This window comes from Lagopus leucura, unplaced genomic scaffold, assembly GCF_019238085.1.
Source record: "Lagopus leucura isolate 7727_CA_CO unplaced genomic scaffold, USGS_WTPT01 Super-Scaffold_100004, whole genome shotgun sequence".
NCBI lineage: Eukaryota > Metazoa > Chordata > Aves > Galliformes > Phasianidae > Lagopus > Lagopus leucura.
In genome coordinates this window covers 52,892,567-52,916,196 of record NW_024962264.1, presented here as the reverse complement: position 1 = coordinate 52,916,196, position 23,630 = coordinate 52,892,567, and the positions used below count along the sequence as shown (strand labels likewise).

Below are 23,630 nucleotides of genomic sequence, written 5' to 3'. Positions count from 1 at the left end.
GTAATTGCCAGGGCACACCTGCAGCTGGGGGACAAGTCATTGCCCCGGTCTGCTGACTCAGAAGAACTGAAGCAGCCACTGAAGTCAGAAAATGAGCATTCTTGTGCAGTCCAGAGCTGATGTCCAGGCAGGAAATAGAAATGGACTCTGGAATAAAAATCAACAATTGCAAATGAATAAAAATGGGAGCAACGCTACCAGAAGCCCTTCATCCTGATGATGTCATGGTTCCCAAATGCCCTTCAGAAATGCAAATTACCTACAATGTAATAAAAAGGGCATTTTCTAGAGTGTGCAGAGCTTGCATAGTTTAATTAAGCATAAACTAGGGTGACTCTGAAAGGGAAAATGATGTGGATTGCATTCTCTGAGTGACCTTGGAAATGCATTTAGATACTTTGTCTATAAAGCAATTAAACACACACTTCAAATTCTGCCATTTCTATTCCTTTCCTTTATTTAGTAGCATATATTCTTTTCGTTCTCCCTGATCTCACATTGATATATCTCAGTGCTTAGAAAATGATTTGTTTTCCTCTAGCATTTGTCTGCAGCCTCACCGTCTCTGGTTTTCTAGATACTATTCCAGTATTTACTTACCCTAAACTCCTGCTACCTACTTTCCTTGCTTTCCACCAAACAGCAATCAAGCCATTTCACTGAAGCAGGAGGATTGGAATAAGGAAATGCCCACAGAAATCTCTCATCCCAAGACCCATCCCTTCTCTCTCAACACATCCTACAGACTCTGAGAAGCCCTTTCCTTGCTGGCCTGCCACGTTGCATCACAGCCCTCTGTGAATGTTTGCAGTGTGACTCTGAGCAGCTCCTAAAGCTTCCTTTCAATGTTTTCTTCACAGATCTGCAATGTCAGGCTGTTTGCCTTTGATTTTACTGCGTGTGCTTCTGCACAGAACCATGGCCAACTTGCCGTGTTGGCAGCTGCCCACTAGGCAGAAGTTTGCAGACAAAGTTTTGCCAAACACCACTGCAGATCAGCTCAAGGCTCTGTGGCAAGAGCAGCAGTCACATGTAGGGGAAGGTAGTACAGGTGACTTTCAAAGATGAACAGACTGACTTGCAGCTGATATATGAACCATGGCTAGACATTTCAGTGAAGCATGCACAAAGACCACTGACTCACAAGGAGATGGAAAACCCAAAAGGGAGAAACCAGTCCCGGAGCAATTGCATCCCATCGTGGTACACAAGCCCCACTGTGGTTGTGCAGGCTGTAAATTAGCAACAGAGAATGGTGCTGCTGCTGGAGGAGGAAAGGGAAAGAAAAAGAGTGATTCCTTGTATTATTAGTGACTCGATCAGTGATTGTGCTTAAGGGTTGCTTGAATTAGCGTGCATTCACTGTTGGTACATCTATATTTATTTTTCAGTGTCAAAGTAAAGGCTGACGACTGCGTAAAATTTAATCAATCCTAAGAGACCCCACAGTAAAGATGTGAAAGTCTGTGGATTACTTTCAGGGTTTGGTGCCCATCCACTCCGCATTCAAGAAACCTGCTTAAGGATCTTACGTTTTGAAAACGAGGATCTCTCGTGTCTGCGGTGAGGAAAAAAGATGAAAGGAAAAAAATGCCTCTAATGCGAACGGCGGGACGCTGCAGCAGCTGCAGTGCGCACTCGGTAACACTAGAGGGGGTGTCCGGAAAGAGCGAGCGGGGAAACCACGGGCCGGGGATGCACGTCCGACTGAGCCTGGCACAGAAACTTCGGCTAAGAGCACAGCTAAGAGCACAGCTAAGAGCAGAGGACGGCTTCGTTCCTTTCAGGCTCCCAGACCCCCACACCGCTCACGAAAGGCCCGGCCTGTGTGCCCGACAGCTCAGGGACGCTTAACAAACACGGCACAGCCCCGTCAGTCTCAGTAACTACATTTTATTCAAGGATTAGAGTACATACAGCGTCAGTAGCACGGAGTACATCACCTCTTTACTAAAAAGAGCCGAACTGAACACAGCCTTCCTGTGCTCCCACTGCAGCAAGCTCACTGTGTTAAAGCTATGTTGACAGCAACCACTGCTCTTTACAGAATTGTGTATTTTAGAACACGTCAGAAGTTACCAGTAGGATGTTCTGCCGTCCTGTCTCACATGAGATTTTCTCACAGCTGCAGTCCGTTCTGGATATGCAAAGATTATTCGCTACTTGCAACAACTGCTTTACAGAATACAGGAGACAGAACCGTTGTTGCATTTGGAAAGGCAGAATTTAGGTGCTTGGTTGCTTCACCCTGGGAGCAGGAAGGGCAGAACGAGACTATGAGATGCTGTTAAGCCCTGAGGAATTTACCCTGCCCCTTTTCCCACCAACTGGTGCTGTTCCGTCCTCTCTCTCTGGATCTTCTCCTCACTCTGTGCACTCACCCAGCAGCTCCTGCTCTGTCCTGAAGCACGATGCTGAGCCCAGCTCCCCAAACCCCAGCAGAGCCCCTCACATCCATCGCAGCCTGCCCGCAGCATTCATTTCCCCCACTTTCCTCTCCTGGTCCCATGCGAACGAGCCAGGCTCCTGCTGATCACTTCATCCTCTTTATTAAGCCCGTCTCTGTGGAGACCGTTTTAATTTAATTCAACTTGATAGCCGAGTCTCAAATCCCCTGGACTCCCTCACAACAGTACAATCTCCTGGTATTGGATACAAAAGCACTTTCTCACCGTCCTCTTGCTTCCCCTCAAATAGAAAATATCAAGATCCAATTTCTCTAAGCCAGCTTTTAGCTCTTGGATGTGTGCCATCAATGAGTGCATAGCACTAGCAGCGAGCCCTAAAAGAAACTGCTGAGAAGTGCCCCTCCTCATCAGAATACGTGACTGTATTTTAACACGTTAGACAGGAAAGAAATAAAAAATGCCTTCCTACACAACTTAATGTGCTCGTCAGCCGTAGTGGCTGTATGAAGAGAGGCTTTTAAAAGCTAATGAGGAAAATGGTAAGATGTTTCGTTCACGTGAACTATTTCTTACTTTTGTGGCTTTGTTAGTCTGATCCTAAGAGAGGCATTGCTAGAACTTGGAGTGCAGAGCACCAACCAGTGCTTCAGGGGCTGTATGGGCGATACTGCCCATGTAATTAAAAATAAAACCAAAATGACCAACCGTACAGGAAGAAAATAGCATGTAATTTAAGAACAGAATAAAATGAATTATATCTCTGACAGGCCAATAATAACACTTTGTTTCAGAGCAGCACGGCAAAACTTGGAGAAGGCTGCGATATCCCAGTCACTGTTAGTTGTGACTTGTCGTGGGAGCCCTTCTGCACAATCCTCACCTGCAGCACTGTTCAACCTGGATATGGGAAAACCTGTGAGAACATCTCTGGTTTTAGTAATAAACCATGTTTCACATGTCCAAGGCAAAAATGTGAAGCTCACACAGCAAATATGGTGAGATGTTCTCAAATACGGAAGAACAAAGGAAAGCTTTGTTTGCTCTGCTTCTTTTGCACCAAGTCTCCAAGGCAGAAATGCAGCAGCAAAATCCATGAGAAAATAACTTGATAAGCTACATGACATGAAAACACAAAGAAGCATAATCTATACATGGAAAAAAGAAAAAGCTTCTGTGTACAGCTGTGTTGGTTAGTATGTTAGAGAGCCTTTCAGGGAAAACAGATGCCAGCTGCTATCCTGACAGAGGCTCAGTGCACACCAGGACTGCCTTATTTAAGATGAATGAACGCCTTAGTCTGTAGCCACCCAAAATACCAAAGCAATATGGTCCGTTCACATCTTACTGTTTAACCTGCAAGACCTCCAGCAGCATGGCAACCTGGCAAAAGCCTGGAGTCACCAAGAGGAAACTCTTCATCTTGGAGGCAGAAAACACTCTAGCTTGGAACAGCTCCAGTTGTCCTGGTTTCAAAAGATTTGGTGATATTGAAGTCATATCTGGTCCTCGGCCAGGAGGACTCCCCAGATACAGCTTGTGATGAATGAAACCTGAACTTATTGCTTGTGAGCTGTGCTGGAGGAAGAGCTCTAGGGAATAAATCATCTGACTGCGTAGAGGTGAGGTGCAGCATGGAGAACACGAATGTATGTTACAGACTCAGTTTAAGCTGTGCCTCATGGAAGAATAAGTCAACTGATCTCCTTGCTAATACACCCCAATCTACTGGAACCATCAAGAAGAGACTGAACTAGGTCATTCTGGAACACCAATTAGTACACAAAGTGGACTCAATCTGCAGTCTTTTCATTCATGGCACCAACCAGACCTCTGTTACTTTCTGTCTATATTAACTTGTTAAGATCACACAGTCTGGAAGTGACATACCTTTATTTCCTGGCCATCCAAGTACTCTGGGCTGAGCTATTTGCTACGCACAATTTGTTGCTGAAACACTGATTAAGAAAAGAAAGATAGTAACAGATTTTGACTTTCTGCCTCATCTGCAGTGAGTTAAAACCTCCTGGTCTTGTTATAAACACAAATAGATGGAGATTTTGAGAAAAGGGCTCAAGTAACCAGAATAAAACACGTTCTGGAATGTTGCCATTTGCTTTTACAATTCATCAGCAACCATAAAGAACTGCCTCTAATCTTAAAACCTTTACTGAGATGCTAGTTTAAGACTCAAAAGCATTTCTGCGCCTTGGCACAGAAATGGTACGGCTTCCTTGTCCCTTTCTCTAAGAGATGCTCAATTTACGGTATTTTCCTGGATAGAATTCAGATCATTTTCTAAGATATCAAAATTAATGCTAATGCACTGCACTCTCCTCTGAATGGCTGCAGGTTGCAAAGTGTCTTTGAAAAAATATAAAACAGACACGTCATGCAGCAATCAAGTAAATGCACTCCCTGATTAATATGCAAGTTTTAAAGTTCAGAAAATGTCATCATACTCCATAGGTGCAGCCTGTTCTTGGAAAGGTCTCTGTTTTGCTTGTATACAAATGTCATTCTACAAGAATTTCATTGCAGCAGCTTTTCATAAACTCAAGTCAATGATTATATGTTCAAATATTTGTGTGTTTCCTTTAAAACTAGAGGCAAAGAAAAAATCTCTTCGATCTGTTGACACAGCTGTGAAGGAACGTGGCGCTTGCACATAGATTTCTTTAAATAGCCTAAAGAGCTTTTTTTCACCATCCCACTGGTATATCTGGGAGAAGGTATAGTCGCTTCCCAGGGCTAGGTAGTAATTATTCTTAAAGGAGAAAGGCTGCAGCGTCATGGCTCCTCGGGATGGAAGAGCCTGAATCTCCACAAACTGTTTGCTATTCCATTTCATAACTCTGGAGTCCCCAATGAATCTTGTGAGTGTTATGTACAGGTTGTTTTGCATCCTGAAACTTTTCACAGCCAGGACGTCTTCCATGTTGGGGATTTCACCATGCGGGACAAACTTCTTTGAAGCTTTGTTCCACTGGAGTATAATGGGAACCTGTGAGCGGCTAGAGAGGATCAAATGTGATTTCCCATCTATATCAAGAAACTCAGCATCGGTGTCCCTGAACCACTCATGAAGGGACTGGTATGAGTAAAATCCTTTGTTATTCCACTTGTACACTGTTGACAAACCTGCTTTGGAGCTATCTGCTATGACAAAAAACATTTCACTGTCTATCTCAAAAAGCTCTATATCGTTTGGCTTGGAAATGCGAGATACTTCAATATCCTGGAACTTGACAAACTTTGTCCAGCTCTCATCATACTTGTAAATGTGTGAGCCACCAAACAGCTGTGCCACCACCACAAAGACTTGGTCACCAACAAGAATGGCTTTACATCCCACTATGGACTGACCTAATGTCCAAAGAAAAGAAAAACACACGTTAGCACAGTACAAAGCACCCTTTAAACCACAGAGACATCACCACATCACCCTTTGCTCTTTTAAATCTTTATCTCATAATCTGTCTTTTGCTATGCACTCTCAGAGCTTCTTTTCTTGCTTCCTTCCCCCCCCAGTACCTGGACAGATGATTTCAAATCACACCCCTCAAGGTGTGCAAGTTCCTCTTCATCCAAAATACGTTTTCTTTCTCTGTCCAAATATGTACTCCCTATTATCCAAAACAATTATTTGATCCAGTTTTTATTACAAAAAATAACGAGTTATCTCCTGACTCAGCAAGAACTTGAAATTCTTTTATTCATAAGAAATCTACATTTCTGGTTTAACCAGAAAAATGAAATATATTCTGTTTTTCTTGAGGAGTCACAGCCAGCTTTTTGCCACTGTAAGTAGAAATACTGTGGATATAGCCCCTGACAGCAAGATGAGAAAGATAAATCTAACCTTGTTGTTTGTTAAGTATTTAAGTATTCCTGAAATTTTAGATTATATTAAACTCAGAATATTTAGGACTACCGCAGTTATGATCAATTTTATAATCTCAAGTCACTAGACAAAATCTACACCGAAAGGTAATAACCAAACTGTATGAAATGATCTGCTGCAGCAAAGGAAGTCTTCTCTGAAACACAGTTTATGTAGTACCACATCTGCACAGACTCCTCCGTACTTGCTTTGCTGCAGTCATTCCAACAGACTCGTGTTGACACCATAGTTGACCCCTACCCAATGCTGTTTCACAGCTGGCCTGTGATGAACTATCATCCTTCCAGAGCCAGTAATGCTGGAGGGATAGGATTAATCTTGAATACCATAAGATATCTGCAGTGTAGACAGGAATACTCGAGCTGATTATCCAGTCTCTTCCTGGTCTAATTTAGTCACAGAATACTCTAGTGAAGATTTTACCCAGCCTGTAGATATCTCCTTTAGGAGAGGATATCAAGATCTATTTCTCTATGTACTGAGTATAAACATAATTCTCAACAACTGGTTTAGGTCTACACTGCAAAGGGCTAAACTCTGACTAGTGTATAGCAAGCAGCAAAACTGCCCACAGCGTGGATAGCCTGATCCTGAGCCCTGCAAATGTTCTTTAGGCTCCACAAAAAGCTCTATGAATGCTTGAGCTTTCCAGCTCTCTTACATATCAGAGTGCAGAGCTTAATCTGGGGCCTCCTAGGAATGCAGGAGAGTCATTTCAGAAATGAGTTTTGACGCATGTTCTGGGTATGGAGGTAGGAAAAAAGTCCTGAGGAGAAGTGTCTCCTATGTCATTCACAGGAAGATGAACTTTGGAAATGACTCTCAACTTCGTTTCCAGAGCTGTTCTGGAGCTCTGCTAGCTACCTTTAGCCCACCTTCTTCTTAATTAAATTCACTGGTTCTTATTTGCCCTTCATCTACCAAAACACAATGAAAACCTAAGAATACAATTTTTTTCATTTCCAAGATTTCCTGACACAGAAGTGGAATGTTGTTAATTTTCCCAAGTGACACACACAGCTGACCTGAACAAGCTGGTGCTTGCTGCCTTTGCAGACACTTCAGAACAGCAGATGAGAACACTGTATACTCTGCTTCCAAAACTTGAAAGTGGAAAAAATAATTTATTATGCAAAGCAAAGAACAGAAGGGAAGGATGCTCCATGGATAAATTTAGCCCTTAAGTTTTCAGAACCAACAGGCTGAAATAGGAGGGAAAGAGCATGGTGTATGACCAACATCTAAAGACTCTGCTCCTGCTGCAGACAGTTCTCCTGAGCATCATGCTTTACACAGCTCTACTTGAGCAGGGAGCTGCACCAGATGAACCAGGGGCCCCTTCCCATATCAGCCATTCTGCGATTCTGTGACTGAACTCCATACAGCACAGCCAGCATCATTAGGAACAGACTGGTTGTTAGCATTAGAAAGTAACCAGACATCAACACTGGCTTTTTATTTGGTAAGTAATCTGGCCAAATTCATGCAAATTCAGCGTTTTGGTAAAACATGGAGGCTTTACAGTAGAGCTGTTAAATTAATAACCATGGTTTTGATATATCTATGTTCTCTTCAGCTGTGAAATAAGCCCAGCCTGTCTAGATGCACCCTTCAGACCCATTTCCTTCTACTTGCAGTAGAATATTTTTATCTTCTTTTTCTTTTTGCATGTACTTGGTAACAGCAAGGGCTCTCTTAACCTATCCTTTAAGTTACAGTGTGATTCAGGCAGTGAGCATCTGAGCTGGGCCATCATGTTACATTCACAGGAAGTATTTGTGCGTCAGAACAATTTACAAGTTCAGACTGAAAAAGCCTAGTCTGTGTGCTGCAGCAAGGTTAATCATGCATGTAAGAACAAGGTGCACTACTCATTCACGTCCAAATATTGCACACTTTAATTGGCTAATTTCAACACTGACGTAGGATGAAAACTAACTGCTCCCATCTATGAATCTCACCTTTGTGAACTGCCAATAGTTCATCACCGCTTAGAATCCCAGAGTTAGTTACCTGTGATGTTGTCATAACTCCTGAAATTCATTTCAATATGATCCCATTCGAGCACCATGCAGTTCTCCATGCTGGGCTGTGCAATGGCTACAAACACATCATTTTTAGAGTTGAATGTATCCACTGACACTGACTGGTAGGGCAAAATCTGGTGAACAACAAAATCTAAAAAAGCACATTACAACAGTTAGGATACATTCTTGCTGAAAATGCAAAATAAGTAGTAGTTGATTACAAACAGCAAATGAGTGATATATTCTGAATTCTATACAGGCCTATGATGGAAGTGTCAGTGCTCACGTTAGGCATGCAGCAACAGGGGAAAGCGTCTTCTTGCTTTAAGCATCCCTAAACTGTCCTCTGGAAAGAGAGTTGTGAAGGAGATCAAGCAGGTAAATAATGTCAGAATTTCAGTTTCCCAGCTAGGCTGGCTGGTATCCTTGAAATCAGGATACATTCAAACAGTCACATGCCACCAAAGAGAAGACTCTTTCCCCACAGCTGGAAGTTGCTTTCCCATCAAGTCAAATGGCCTTGGTAGAATCATTTTCAAGCTGAGAGCCAGCAACTTCCAGCTGAAGTCCAATAACTTCTTAAGACATGCAAATTTAATCACTAGCAATTTGTGTTACGCTAAACCAGGCAGAAAGTGAAATAATATCTGAAGTTTGCCTGGGGATAACCCCATTTTGGCTAGACGATACATAAAATGGTGTAATCAAAATCTCAGTTAACGTAGCGTTTTATGGGGCATTGTAAAGTAGTTTAAGCATAAAATACAACCAACCTTCAAATTACTATCCAGTGGAAAACTTAATCTAAATACTAAGACTGAGGAGTTGGAGCAATCTGTAAAGACCAGCCCAAAGTTCAAGATTTTTGCTCAAAAGCCAAGTGCCTGCAGATTTAGTCCTAAAATTCATATTGAACTAAGTCAGTACAGAGCCAGCCTGGGGCAAAAAAAGGAAACCCTGAAATTGGTATTTGGCCTAAAACTTGGCAAAGTCATCATTATCAGAAAAAGAAATAAATATAGCAGAGTTGACAAAGAAAAGCCAGCACTTAAAAGGTACTTTGGCCTAGGAGGTACCAGAAGACCTGCATGGAATTTATGCAGATATAAGCATACAGAAAAGGAAATGAACATTCCACTAAGATAGAGTTTCTCTGAAGAACTAGACATTGCCCTGCTTCAAGTTCCATTTGCTACATGCTTCCACCATTCACTCCTACTTTTGAAGGGCCTGAGCATTCAGGGATTTTGGGATTTCTAATCAAGTCCTCACTTTGGTCCCTCAGTCTGGCATGTTAAGAAATACTCGTTTTTCAATTAAGAACTCTTTGTCTCTGCATGCATGAAAGCTTTTGCTCTTGAGGAGTTACACTTCTGGAGAACAAAGACAGATGACAACCATCACGCAAACACAACAGGTTCCAGAGCTGCAACAGAAACAACAGTCACTATTCTGTGAGGGTCTGCTACAGGCAGAGCATGGGATTGACACAGCAGTGCAGATAGGAAAACAAGAAAGTTACCTTCATTCCCACTGGAAAAACAAAAAGACTGGGGAACACCAACAACAAATTTTGCAGAAAGAAGAAGTGATAAATCATAAGAGGTAGCAAAGGATGGGACAGAAACAGATGTAGTCAAAGAAAATTGAAACATTTTTAAAATCTTGAGGGGAAAAAAGCATAGCTCTAACACCGAAAAAGATATCTCAACAGTTTTGAAGCACTTTGAGGAAATCTGCAAATTAAAACAGACCAGTTTGTGAGTTAAAATCCGTTGCTTGTTCAGAAATGATTCAGTGTTAACACTGCTATTTTTACTTGCACTTGTCACTGGGCTCTTTATGTCACTGCATGACTAAAAACGGGTAACTAAATCAGACATAATCAATTAAAAAACAGTAAACCAAGCTGTAAATACCAGACTAATGTGGAACACAGTTACACACTAAAGAGATGTTGACACATCAGGCTTGCCAAAAATTTAGGCCTTAAAGGTAATAGAAGTGGTAAGACTGCTTTCAAGTCTTCTGAAAGTAAGCACACATTCCCTCAAGGGGCTTATAGTCAAACCACAGTGTTGCTGGATACATCTGTAGGAGAATTAAAAACAAACAAAAAAAAAACCCAAAGTGAAATGGATTAACCTGTTTCATGATGCAAGCTGTGAGAAATGGGAAAGACAAGATGGTACAACTGCAAGAGTTAGAAGTGCAGGTCACAGGCACTGCCAATAATTTTCACAGTAAGTGACCAAGCATTTTGTCCTCTGGATTTTCTTTAATTTGGCAGCACTTCTTTACATCTCCCTTTCTGTCACCACTGCATCAGTTCAGCAGATGCAGTGAGCCAATGGAGCTGATGAGAAAATACTTTACTAAGCAAACTCCTTCATTACCACATCCAACAACCAATCATGCTGGACACACCAGTCCTCAGGGAATGAATGTGGGCATATTTTGTCTCCCTCCAGATCTGGGGGAAGCAAGGGCAGAGAAGGGAAAGGCAGTTGTGGCCACTAGCAAGTCCACTGCAGGGCTGCAGTTTGCAGCAAGGTAGTGACTGGTTCAATGCATGGGACGTGATGCTGTCTGAGATGACACAGTCCTGAAGACTTACATTTACACTCTATTTGATAGTCTCTTATAGGTCACTTCTGTATGAATGCTATCCCTCTCAGATGCTCTGTAAGGATGCTGAGGCCCCACTGCTTCTACACCTTCACTACAGACCTGAGCTCCAGACTGCTGTCTGCTCTCAGGCCAAGCAGGTTAGGCACAGTGTCCTTGTCTGGTTGGAAAACATCTTTTACTATCTGAAGAGTATGTTATATCCATATGCCTGCGGCTAGAGCATAGGTGGCCTTTGAATAAAAACATTCGCTGTGCAATCCTTGCACCACATAACACCTTAGCTTCCCAGCAAAATCTACAGCACGTGATATTACACTTATGCTCAGTGAAATTTCATTTATAGCAGACAAAGAGACTAACTTCATGGATGAATTTAGCCTGTAGCCATTTCAGTTCGTATCTAGATGTCAGCTATCTAGACGCAAAGAAATGACACAGTATAGGGAGGTTAATTTAGGTCTGAGGGCCAGGAAGGTAAGTAAGGATTGTTTTCCCATACTGCCAGTGCTGTGCAATTTCTTAAACTAGATTCTTAAACTAAAATGAAGCTTACTTTTACACCTTATTTCTGCACCTCCATGGATTTACAGACACAGTAACCTATGCAAAGTTCTAAGCTACATTGGTCACCTGCATTTGACATCCTTTTATGTGGCACATTATCCTGCTTTATCCCTGCTGCCCGTCTGACATATTTTTTAATTTTTAATTTATTCTCTTTCCCTTTAAATATTGCCCTTGGATTAGCATTCATATCGTGTCCCGAAACTTTATTTTATATTACTAGTAATATAAAACTTCTCTACTGTCTCTTAATGATGAAGACTAATTTGATGACAGATGAAAGAGCTTGAATGCCTCTGATATTACTGTACAGAAAAGGCAAAGTGCTGACATAATATACATGAAACATGAAAACAATACCTGCAGCTGATATTCTCAGTTGTATGATGTGACTACATTTAAATACAGGCAACTGCTTCTATCTGGTCATGAAATATAAGCATACCCACATGCAAGTGTCTCTTCACTTCGGTCTGCATGCTTTACATTACCTAAAATAAAAATCAAGAACCTAAACAAGACAGTACTCAGAATATTATTGGACATTTATCTCCAATTTAATGGAGTACCATAAAGAACAGCTGGCAGTATTGTTGCCACATTTGGTGATATTAAATTGTGTCTACTGAATAAAGGTAGCAGATATAGCCAAATCATTTGAACTTCTCTTCATGCTTTCTGTGAAGCAAAAAACGTTTTAGGAAGTTCATCTGACATAACTGTACGGCCTTATTCCATACAACAGAATGCATGCTGTCATGAAAATTAGGTCACTAGCAAGCCCTAAGACTTTAAGAATAAGCAAGACTTTAAGAATATGGCTACTCCCAACTCTTCTCCCATTATCACTTAATCTCAGTAAAAACTGTACTTTGGCTTCAAGATGTAATTTTCTCATTTTATGCTTGTTCTAGTATTCCACGGTGCTTTGTATGTTACCCTTTTTTCTCTTCCTCCCACCATGCCATGCTCACAGAGGTGCTGTAGTGTAATATACACCTCTGATATTTAACTATTTGTAGTGTGCTTAGAAATGTACATTCTGAATACCTGTAGTGGTGCATTCATAATCAAAACTTGTCACATCATTTAACTTCTTATCCTGATATTCTGCTGGACCAATACAGAGGACATCAGAAACAGTGGAATTTGTCATCTTTAACCACAAAAACAACCACTTGGCTTTGCAGTCACACTCAAATTTATTTCCCCTTAAATCTCTAAAAAACACACAAAAATAAACATATTTGAAAAGGTTGATAGCAATATGAATTTACAGAACTGTTAGCACCTTGACATAATGAACTTAAAACACAACTCTAATATGTTTTTGAAGTGAGAGGAGGAAAGACTTCTTAATGTGCTCTTAATACCTACGCTCATTCACTGAAGTGCTCACCCTAGAAAAACAGTTTCAGTCTAGGAAATAAACCCAGGTATAATGCTAGCAATAAAAGCACTGTGATTCATGTAAAGTCACCCCTGTTTATAACTTTTCATAGGATTAGGACTATAGCATGATAAATCCTCACAGAGCACTTGTCTGCTGCAAGTCTGCATCCCATCATCTACTGCTGGCACAGACAAATCCCATTCCTTCACTGAACTACCAGGCACCTTTGGTGAGCAGGATGGTCTTGCTGGTATAATTTCTGTGCAGATGTAAATACAGATGTAAGGCTAGTATTTTTAGAGTCACTCCTGATGTGGAGTCTAACTTACTAACAGCTTAATGGTAGGGGCAGCTTAAATAACATGCCCCTACTAACGTGCCTGGTCTTCAACCCCATGGCAATTCTTGTGGCTACAGTCTTAAGTTGAGAGAGCCAGGCCAAAAACAGGAAGCTGACTAGCAGCATAGCTATACATGAAAACACTGGCAATAAGACAGCAATATGCTACAACTGCGTGAAAAAGTATATTTGTAAATTAACACCTTCAACTAAAATAATCTCATGGAATACTTGCAACATTAACAGGAAAAACTATTCAGAGAAATTGCTGTCATAAAATTAATTGTCCATTCCACTAAAAAAAAATGTATGCAAAACATTTGTTTCTCAAATCAGTGATTTGAGAAACAGCAGTCATTTTGGAGAAGTCCATCAAGTAAATAATATTAAAATGAGAAAAGACAGAACAACAAAGTGCACATTTACATACACAGCACCACACAAATGCAGAACTTAAACCGTAGAGCAACAGAGTGATAGTAGCAGGAGGTCAACAGAAAGATTTTCATTACTCACAGTTCAATTAGAGAATCTAAATCACTGAAGACATCCCTTGGCAGAGTTTTCAGATGGTTATTGGCCAAAGAACTAGAAAAGAAAGTTAGAGCTTAGTATCATTGTTACATCATCTCTCATACCATCTTGTTGACACCTGCTAAGTCTGAACTCACCTACAAAATGTTAATTATGGGATACTTTCCAGTCACCGGCATTGTTCATAACTACCAGGAACACGCATGCATTCATTATACTTATTTAAGAATGGTGATTCCTTGAAGAATATGAAGCTGATGCAGAAGTAAAACATATAAAGCTGTTTTATTGGATGAAATGTAACAGAGATCAATGACTGAACATGCTGGAGAAAAAGAGGAATGTTAACTACAAGTATGTAACACCACAGTGGCACCGCTGGCAGCACCCACAGGCAAGGGTTGTACCCCAGTGAGACCTGTGAGCATGCACAGGCAGCTGGATGTGCTGCAGTGCTGCCTGAGCAGGCATTTTTTAAAGGTCACTTCTTAATTTATAGAAGGCACATTACCAACAGTCAGAGGTGTTGGCTGGAAAACCATCTATCATGAGGAAGAGTTGTGCTCCAGTACAAATTTCTAAGTGTTAAATAACTTACAGGTGGGTCAGGTCTCGAAGGCCACGAAATGCATTTCTTGATATGGTTTCTATTTTGTTTCCTTCAATGAATCTAAGAGAAAAAAAAAAAAAAAAAAGTACTTTAGAAGACTTCAAGTAACATTATGAGCACCATCAGTGCTTTAGCCTACATCCACCAAACTCTGCAGGCTCCTGCGTAGCCCCTTCAGACTTAGACAGGGGAAGTCTCAGTGGAGTTGTCACCTTTCCTCTGGTGTACTGCAAGAAGTAAAGCATGTAGCACAAGGGAGAGCAAGTGACACAAATATGCAACAGCAGAGAAACAAAGCGAGCAAAGCAAAAACCATTATTTCTTTGTTGCTTAATTCTTGTGGAACATGCTGTATGAGGAAAGAGACTTGGGTAGGAGAGACTTCTGAGATGGACTTAAAAGCTCAAGTCCTGCCTTCCTCAACAACCTAAATACTGAAATGACAGGGCAGCACAGAGGTGCCAGTGTTGTGCAGGGTGCAGATGGACACTGCTTGCGAGTTTGTGCCTGAAGGGATGGTGCCCACAGCCAGAGGGCTGCATATGCAGTGCCACCTTCACACCCACAGAACCAGAAGGCTCTCTGCTGCAGTCACTGCTGTCACATGAACTCCAGCAATATATTGGCATTCCAAGCTCAAAGTCTGCCTATGTAGCAAGACCTCTGCTGAAAGCCTTGTGTCTTCTTGCTGCCATGTTCCAGTACTCTCCAGCCAGGACATCACCTCTGCAGGGCTCATTAACACACACAAGTCCTGGCCCTGCGTGCTGGGGGAACTGATAGCCACATATCGATTGCAGGAGTATGCTGCTCAACCTGACTGCATGTCAGCATTTAGAAAAAGAGCTGACATTTGAGCATCCTGCACCTAGAGCACTTGAGGAGACACATTCATAAATGCACCATCAGTTCTGTAAAGTGGCTGTAGCCGGGTGGCCATCAAGATATTGCATGGTACAGATGTATCTGGATGAAGAAAGCTGCATACTGACTTCAAAAACAGTTTATGAGACAAGAGTATCTCCTTCCCCTCTACAGGCCCTTGTTTGCCACCCAGGAAGACAGAGGAAAAATGTTGTGAGTCAATGTCATTTCTTGAGTGAGTCAAGAAGGGGCTGCAGCCTGCAGTGGAATGCAGGAGATGACAAAAGCTCTGTTTAGACAAAGCCAAAATCCTTCATGAGTTGACTGGCATCCTCACTGCACGCAAAGGATGCAGATGATGAAGTACTGTGAATGGAGGGCGTCAGTTATGGGTCAATCATACTCAGTTACAAGGCAGCCTGGAGACATGAATTCAATCCACAGAGCACAAAGCCACAGTGCTCCCACACACAGTACTCAGTACCCAGTCAGCTTGTCGGACAGTGCAAATAAACACTGAACACAGTGCAACAAGATGGTGGAAATCTGGGCTGGGAGTCAGTAAATTTGCTGGATTCCTTTGCAACCAAACCCAGTCTCAAAGGACTGCTACCCTGGGAACATCAGCAAAGCTCCCACCTTTATCAGACATTTTTTGTCCCGACTCTGCAAACATAGCTGGGTAGATTTAAAGGTGCACGAAATACCACCATCAGCTTTGTGAGTGCAGTGTGACACAGCACAAGAGCCGCTCCTGCTAAGGGATATACAGGTATCTGCTGCAGCTGCTCCCCTGCTGCTCTTCATTTGGAAACTGCTCGGTACGCAAAGAGCCTTTATCATGTTCATCAGTAGTGTCTTCTTCTCTGTAAGGTCTGATCATTGGTAACTGAGAGACATGAGTTATTACAATTGTAATGATGTTACCATCTGTACAGCTGGAAGAAAAAAAAAAAAAAGGAAAGGAAAGGAAAGGCCACTCACTCATGTACAGTTGCCAAAAGACACAGGTGAGATTTGCTGCAAGAGGAAGCGCCCTAGGGACTCAGCTGGGAGGATGACCACAACCATTAACTGAGACCAGTTAGTTGGCTGTTACTAAAAGAAATTGAATCTCCAAGGCTTTACCAGTCTTAATTCTGTTCCCTGGTTTGCAATTAGCAGCCAGGGACAGACATTGCCCCTTAAACGAGATGAGGAGGATCAGAGGTCTCTTCTTTCAAACAGAGGTCTGGCCACAAATACCAGTGCAACAGCTATTGTAGTGCATGTTGTTGTGGCAAGGCTCCATTTTAGACTCATCGCCACTTCAAAGCCTAAGCAAGTCATCACTGAAACAACATAAAAATATTTGCAGGGTTTTCTTCTCCTCCTTTTTACCAGCATTCTGCAAATTACTTTCATTTTTTTTTTTTTTTTTCTGTAGACACATGTAAAAGAGAATGATTAGATAACTACCACTCAAAAATCGTGAGCTGAATCGTAGATTCCAACATATGCCACATACAATTATCCTCTATTTCTTGGTCTGCTAATTCTAGTGGTGGCTGCTTCTCCTGTATTAGATCATTAGTCCTCAATGCACCCCAACTTCATCCTACTTACCTGAAGGACTTTAGCAAGAGTCAGTTTTATGAGCACTGGTCTTCCTTTAGACAAAGGCAATTGTTTTCCACAGCAACCTTTCAGCACAGAAAGGTGGGTGGAAAGATGAACTTTCTTTGAGGTCATATTCAGAGTTTAGAACATACCAGCTCGTGTCCGGTAACACAGAGAAATGGCAGTCCTTTGGAGTATGAAGTGAGGACAACCTGGTACCAGGGCTATTAGTTTTTTTAAAAGAAAAAAGGGTGACCTAAAAAAAGAAAACAAAAAAGATCGCGAAATGAAGATAACGTAAAAATCAACGGAGAAGTGAACTAAGTTCAGAAAAGGAAAGTTAAAATAAATTTAAATAATAATGTAAATAATTACAATAATTTCTCTTATATGAAATATATATTGATATATTCATATATTCGTAATTATTTATAATATAAAAAAATGAATGCCACGGGCATTAAATGGAATGTCAGAACAAAGACAAAGTTGAAGAGGAAAGTTGGGGAAAGAGGATCAGTATGGTAATCAGGGCTGTTCTGGGCAGTACACCAACGCCCTGCAACTCCTCCTCAGCTGTCAGCAGGCCATGGGAGGCTTCACCGCCTCTCCTGAGATCCAAACTCCTTGAAAGTGATGGCACTGTTTTGTGAAGCCGGGACAAGCTCTTGCTCAGCAACGTTTTTTCAATGTACTGTAACTGCACAGAGCCATCTTGCACTCACAGCATATACTAAAAATCCACTGCAACCTCTGAAAAATGGTGAGCAACCATAAAGGACATTCGCACAGAAATGGAACATCAATCCATCATCCATCTCCCCTGCTTCTGGTAATCACAGTAAAGAGTAAGACTCCACAGCAGGAGTCTTGGTAACGTATCAAAACCCCTTGATTTATAATGGTCAGGTGAATACAAAAAATACTGAACTTACAGGTATTCTAGATGGAAGAGACCAGCGAAGGCATCATCTCGTATAATAGTAAAGGAGTTTGAGTTCAGCAAGCTGAAAACAGAGAGCAGGCAATGGGAAAGCATATTAAAAGCTGACACACTGGATTATGCCAGTTGTGTTTACTGACTGTGACCAAACCCATCTTACTGACTCAAGCCCATACTGCCCCACCAATGCAGCACACATAAAATACTGTGGAATGGTCTATAAAAAATAAAAATCAAAGGCATAATGCGGTGCTAGTTAAAGTCCACACTCCCCAGGAAATATGTTCGCTGTACCATTCATCTTGCCTAAATACAGCCTAGCCCTGGATTGCTTTGTCCCCTAAGTAGGACAAGCTGTCCTTTCAGGGTAAGTCTGCTGTGTGTGGATCCCAGGTGCCCACAATAATCAAGACACACGGAAAATTTTCAGAGGCTCAGTGTTACTCCCCAGCTTCGAGAAGTGGTAAGCCCTTTTGTACAAGCACCAGCTTTCATTTAAGCAGTCTTGGTGCACTGGGGCTCACCTGTTCTCAGCTCACAGGGGACCTGCCCCAAGCTTGATCTGCAGTGTGGAAGGAAAGCACCCATTATGCACCACCCCACTGTCAGCTGCAAACTGAGACGTGCCTGAACAGCCAGAGATAAAAAGCCACGCTGTCTCTGGGGAGCGTAACTCTGCGTCTGCATGCACCAAGGAGAAGGTCTCCTGGTGCTGCACTGCTTCCTCTGCAAACTTCAGGGTAAAAATGTGGTAGTGCTACATTGAGCAGTTGTCACCTGAGCCAGGACAGTGAGGTAGGGAGAAGGAAGCTACAGAAAGGCTTGGCCAGCAAAGCTCCTTCTTTGCAGTATGAGAGCACAAAGGAGCACCAGACACCTCCAGTGTCTACAGTCAAGGCACAGATGGCAATCTCATTTGAAGAAAAAGCAAAACTTTCCATCCAGTCTAAAAATCAAATATTACTCAAAATAAATCATTTTTAGCAAAACTTCTGAATTTTCAGCTATGAGTGAACGTCTGCACTAATTGCTTTACTACAGTAATTTATTAATCCTCCTTTTGTATGGTTTTAGGCATTTTACTAAAATTAATTTTTAAGACTAATGAACACAAAATACAAACTTTCCCTGTGATCCTGGGTTATTATGTTAATACTAGACAAATACTTCTTAAATTATTCTGTACAGATCTAAGAAAGATTCAGGCTGCAATCAGAAAGAAATCACTGCATTCCTGCTTCATCATGGCTACTGTGACTGAAGATTCAGTCCTGACGTACAACAGTGCCCCATGCAGTGTTTAATTTTTCATCATTTAATCATTCCTTTTCTCCTGTTTGAAGGACAAACTCCTAAATTACACTGACCAACAAAATTTGTCAGGGGCTGGGATGATGATGGTAGTGGTTACAAACCCTTCACACTGCAACAGAAATGAAAAGGGCAACTTCTGCTTTTCTCCAGCTGACCCTCCCCATTAGCTCAATGTTTCCTCCTGGAAATCCTCCACATCTAGTGAGAGGAAGTAACCTTCCTCTGCTCTTCTTCCCTCCTCCTGCTACCACTGTCCAAACCAAAATAGATTCCCCATCTCCCATTTCGTACCCACCATTTTTCTCAAACCACTGTCAGGTTCATCTCCTTCCATTCCAAATAGCACAGGTCCTGCTGTTTCCTGCAAAGTCCTCCTGTCCTCTGTCCAGGGTTCTGTGCTAGTCATGAGCTCCCCCTAAAGCTTTGGTTTGGACTTTGGTTATGCTCAAACACCCTGGGGTAAATCCTCTATTGCTCTGAGGAGATCAGAGAAGGCACAGTACGAACATGCTATGCTTTTAGTCCTGATCTGTGCTTTCAACAAAAAGGGGGTGGGGGTCACCAGCCTCTCCTTTCCCAGGCAAGTTTTTCATGTGAGAAAGGTTACGGAATGCTTCATGTACTAGAGAAAACCTTAGAACAACAGTAATTGCCATTTTCCCATTAGCATACATTGGAATAACTATATTTAGAAATGAGGTGGTTAATTGCCCTACTTGCTCTTGCTTACTGTATCCTCTCACCCTAAAATTCAAGCTGACCAACTACCTCATCTCAGACTCCACTGCCTGGTGCTAATGAAAATGGATACCTTCATGGCACCTGGCCAAAGCTGAGCCACAGAATCACAGAATCACAGAATCACCCGGGTTGGAAGGGACCCCAAGGATCATGTAGTTCCAACCCCCCTGCCTAGCAGGGCCACCAAACATACACATTCAGATCAGGTTGCCCAGGACCCCGTCCAACCTGGCCTTAAACACGTCCAAGGACGGGGCATCCACAACCTCCCTGGGCAGCCCGTTCCAGGGCCTAACCACTCTCCTAGTAAAGAACTTCCCCCTAACATCCAACCTAAATCTTCCCTCCTTCAACTTAAAACCATTTCCCCTAGTCCTGCTGTTATCAGCCCTTTTGAAGAGTTTACTCCCCTCCTGGGTGTAGGTTCCCTTCAGGTATTGATAGGCTGCAATGAGGAGAATGAGGAGAATGAGCCAGAACCTGTGAAGACTCAGATTCTCAGGCCTTACAATCATACAGTCATCTAGGTTGGAAAAGACACTCAAGATCACCAAGTCCAACCATCAACCTGACCTATCGAGTTCCATCATTAAAACACATCCTTCAGTGCCCACACACTCACAGGTCTCTTAACCACTTCATTTGATGTTGACTCTACCACCTCCCTGTGCTGCCCATTCCAATGCCTGGCCACCCGTTCTGTGAATAATTCTTCCTAATGTCCTCCCTAAACCTCCCCGGCACAATCTGAGACCATTTCCTTGCATCTCATCAGTTGTCACCAGAAAAAATAGACTGGTACAGTCCTTGCTGCACCCTCCTTTCAGCCAGTTGAGAGAGCAATGAGGCCTCCCCTCATCTCCTCTTCGCCAGACCCATCAGCCCCGGTTCCCTCAGTCATTCTCCATAACTTGTTTTCCAGCTCCTTCACCAGCCTCGTTGCTCTTCTGCACACACCTGAGCAACAAAACATCCTCTTTGTAGCAAGGGGCCCAAAAATGAGCACAGTACTTTAACTATGGCCTCACCAATGCTGCGTACAAAAAGGCAGTCCCTGCCCTGCAGGCCTTCATCCCTCACCTTGCCCACCGCTCTGCAGTGTCTTTAACAAGGTGACGTCCCTCTCCCTGGATGGTGAGCCAGACCTTCTGGAAGAAGGCGACGGGGCACAAGAGCACCAGGGCACTCCACTACCACATGCCCTTTAGGATTACCTCTTGCCAAGACCAGTTTTAACTGATTTCTCTGTGGCAAGCGCTCAGCCTCTATTTCTGGCAAGCCATGCATTTTCTCACCGTATTTTTCCTCAGAGCACCACTTTACTTTGGGAGTAACCCAGTCCCTCTAGGGCGAGGTGTTCAAGCTGGGGCTGTGCAGCTTGTGCAGGCACCCATATCTCTGCTCTGCCCTGCTGCTGCCTCCCAGGACAGCTGAGTGAAAGCCCATGGGAAACACTACACGACTGCAGCATGGGCACAACCATGGGACTGACCCAAGGTCACCAAGGAGCACTGGGAGACATTGGAGGGGCCGGCCGCCCTGGAGGCCAGGTGCCAAACCTCAGTCGTGCCGCAGGCAGAGCACACCCTGCTCTCCTCGGTTGGGCACGCGATCCTCCTGTCCCCAGCAGCCACGTCCCGTGCCGCGCTGAACTGCCCCGCAATGTCCCGACGGGACGCAGGAGTCACCCGCACAAAACTGGGCCCACCGGCACAACCTGAGCGGGGGACAGCGCTCACGTGGCTCCAGGGGGAAACGCTGTCCTCAGCTTCTTTAAGCTGAAACTCAAAGTGGAATTCAGGACATCAAGGTAACACTTTTTCGCCTTTAGCGCATAACTACACGTTCTATGAACTGGTTCACGATGCTGTAGTAATACAGAAAATTCACGCCTGGGTTACCAAACGGCGGCTGTGCCATCGAGATGCACCGGCTGTGGCTTTACCTGCTGCCGCTACTCCTAAAGGCGCGCCCGTAACGACATCGAGGAGCGGCGAGCAGGGCGCTAGCGAGATGCTTCCGTGCGATACTTACAGCAGCTGCAGGGAGGGCAAGTGGGAGAACATCCTGTCCTTGACTTCGGAGAAGGTCCCGTTCACCAGGCTCCTGGCGGAGAGAGAGAAAAGCCACGTTTGAGCCAGCGCGTGCTGCCGGCAGCCCCAGCGCGGCGTCCCTGCCGCGAGAACCCCGGCGTCACGGCGAGCGGCACCGCCGGCTCCGCGCCCAGCAGACCCGCCCGCAGCCGCCGCACTCACAGCGAGCCGAGCCCGACGGGCAGGCTGCGCGGCGCCCCGGCCGCCCCCACGCACAGCGCCGACTCTCGCCAGCAGCTGCAGGGCGGCGCGCAGCGCGGCGGCGGCCTCCGCGGGGCGGCGGGCGGCGGCGGCAGCAGGAGCGCGGCAGCCCAGAGCGCCAGGAGCCGCAGCGGGCCCGCCATGCCCGCGCCGCCGTTGCCCGCCGGCCGCCCGCCGCTGCCTCCCGCGCCCTGACATCAGCGCGGCGCCGCCCCGCGCTGCGGGCCCGCCCCCCTCGTGGGAACGGGCAGGGGCTGCGTGCCGGCCCGGGGCGGGGTGGCGGCCGTGCTGCCTTGCTGTGGGGATGGGGAGTGGAAGCTGTGCTCTGAGGCAGCGGAGGTGTTAGGAATGCCCCGAGGGCTGACTCGGAAATTACTTCTGGCAAGTTGTTGAGCGAGGAAAGCGTTTGGGGTCGGAAGAATCGTTTGTGCGATGTGCGGATCTCAGTATGTCTGTGGGGATTACGTCATTGGCAAGCGCGTGGAAATTGTTGCAAACCACGAGCCTCGCTGGGTTTTGCTGGTACAGCTGGGCTGTGGGTGCCTTATGCCGTCATTACAAAGAAAAGCAAAGAAGCAGGAATGCTACCAGCAGTACAGAAGGTGATTTTCCACTAGAGAAGTTGTGACAAGAGTTGTCCCCATGAAACACAGCTGCTGGGGCCATCTGGGGATGCCACTTCAGGATGACTTGGGTGTGTTCACAGAACCACAGCATGGCTGAGGTGGAAGGGCCCTCTCTGGTCCCACCCCTGCTTCAGCAGGGACACCGGAGCAAGGTGCCCAGGGTCATAACTGGGTGGCTTCTGAGGATCTCCAAGAAGACCCACAGTCTGTGGGCAACATGTGCCACTTCTCTGCCACCTGCTCCCAGGTGTGTGCCCACTGCCTCTTGTCAGGAGGCTGAAGAGGGGCCTGGTGGCAGCGGGGTGCAGCAGGAAGACCTGTCACCTTAGTTAAGAAAGAGTGGTTGGTTCTGAGCACTCAGATGACAGAAACAGATGCTTGAGAGTATAGGAATGTAAATATGCATACACTCCCACCCCCATATAAATTTCCTTGAAAGAACATTCAGAAGTTTCTTGTTTTAGAAAGTGATATCTACTGTATTTGTACAGCAGCCCTACATAAAAATGAAATTCTCTCACTTCTGTGTGAAGGAAAAAGGCACTGAAACCAATCTCCAAAGAATTAGAAACACTTCCACATTCTGTGGCTTTCCTTCACACCTCAGCTCATAGATGTACGTGATTTGTTCTGTAGGCCTGCAGATGCATTCACCATTTAAGTCATGGCACAAATAAGTGCAGCCAACTGCATATGAATACTTGTACAATCAGATACACATAGAGAAGGTAGCATTTTAAATGGTAAAACACTCCTAGCAGCATGCAGACAATACGTAAATGAGCTCAGTAAGAAAATTTGATCTGAGGCATGGGGTGCACAGGAGCATGCACAAGTGCAG

The 23,630-nt window shown here is 44.1% G+C and overlaps 1 protein-coding gene across 1 annotated transcript; it reads right to left on the bottom strand.

The window, feature by feature from the left end:
* Positions 1-1,877: 1,877 nt before the first annotated feature.
* On the bottom strand, positions 1,878-22,306 carry LGI2 (leucine rich repeat LGI family member 2). The gene is made up of 8 exons (XM_042871579.1): positions 22,125-22,306; positions 21,904-21,975; positions 17,807-17,878; positions 14,397-14,468; positions 13,781-13,852; positions 12,582-12,751; positions 8,323-8,487; positions 1,878-5,771 (listed from the first exon to the last, which is right to left on the bottom strand). The coding sequence occupies exons 1-8, from the start codon at positions 22,304-22,306 to the stop codon at positions 4,954-4,956; spliced, it is 1,623 nt and encodes a 540-aa protein (XP_042727513.1). The 3' UTR covers positions 1,878-4,953.
* Between the last annotated feature and the right edge of the window lie 1,324 nt (positions 22,307-23,630).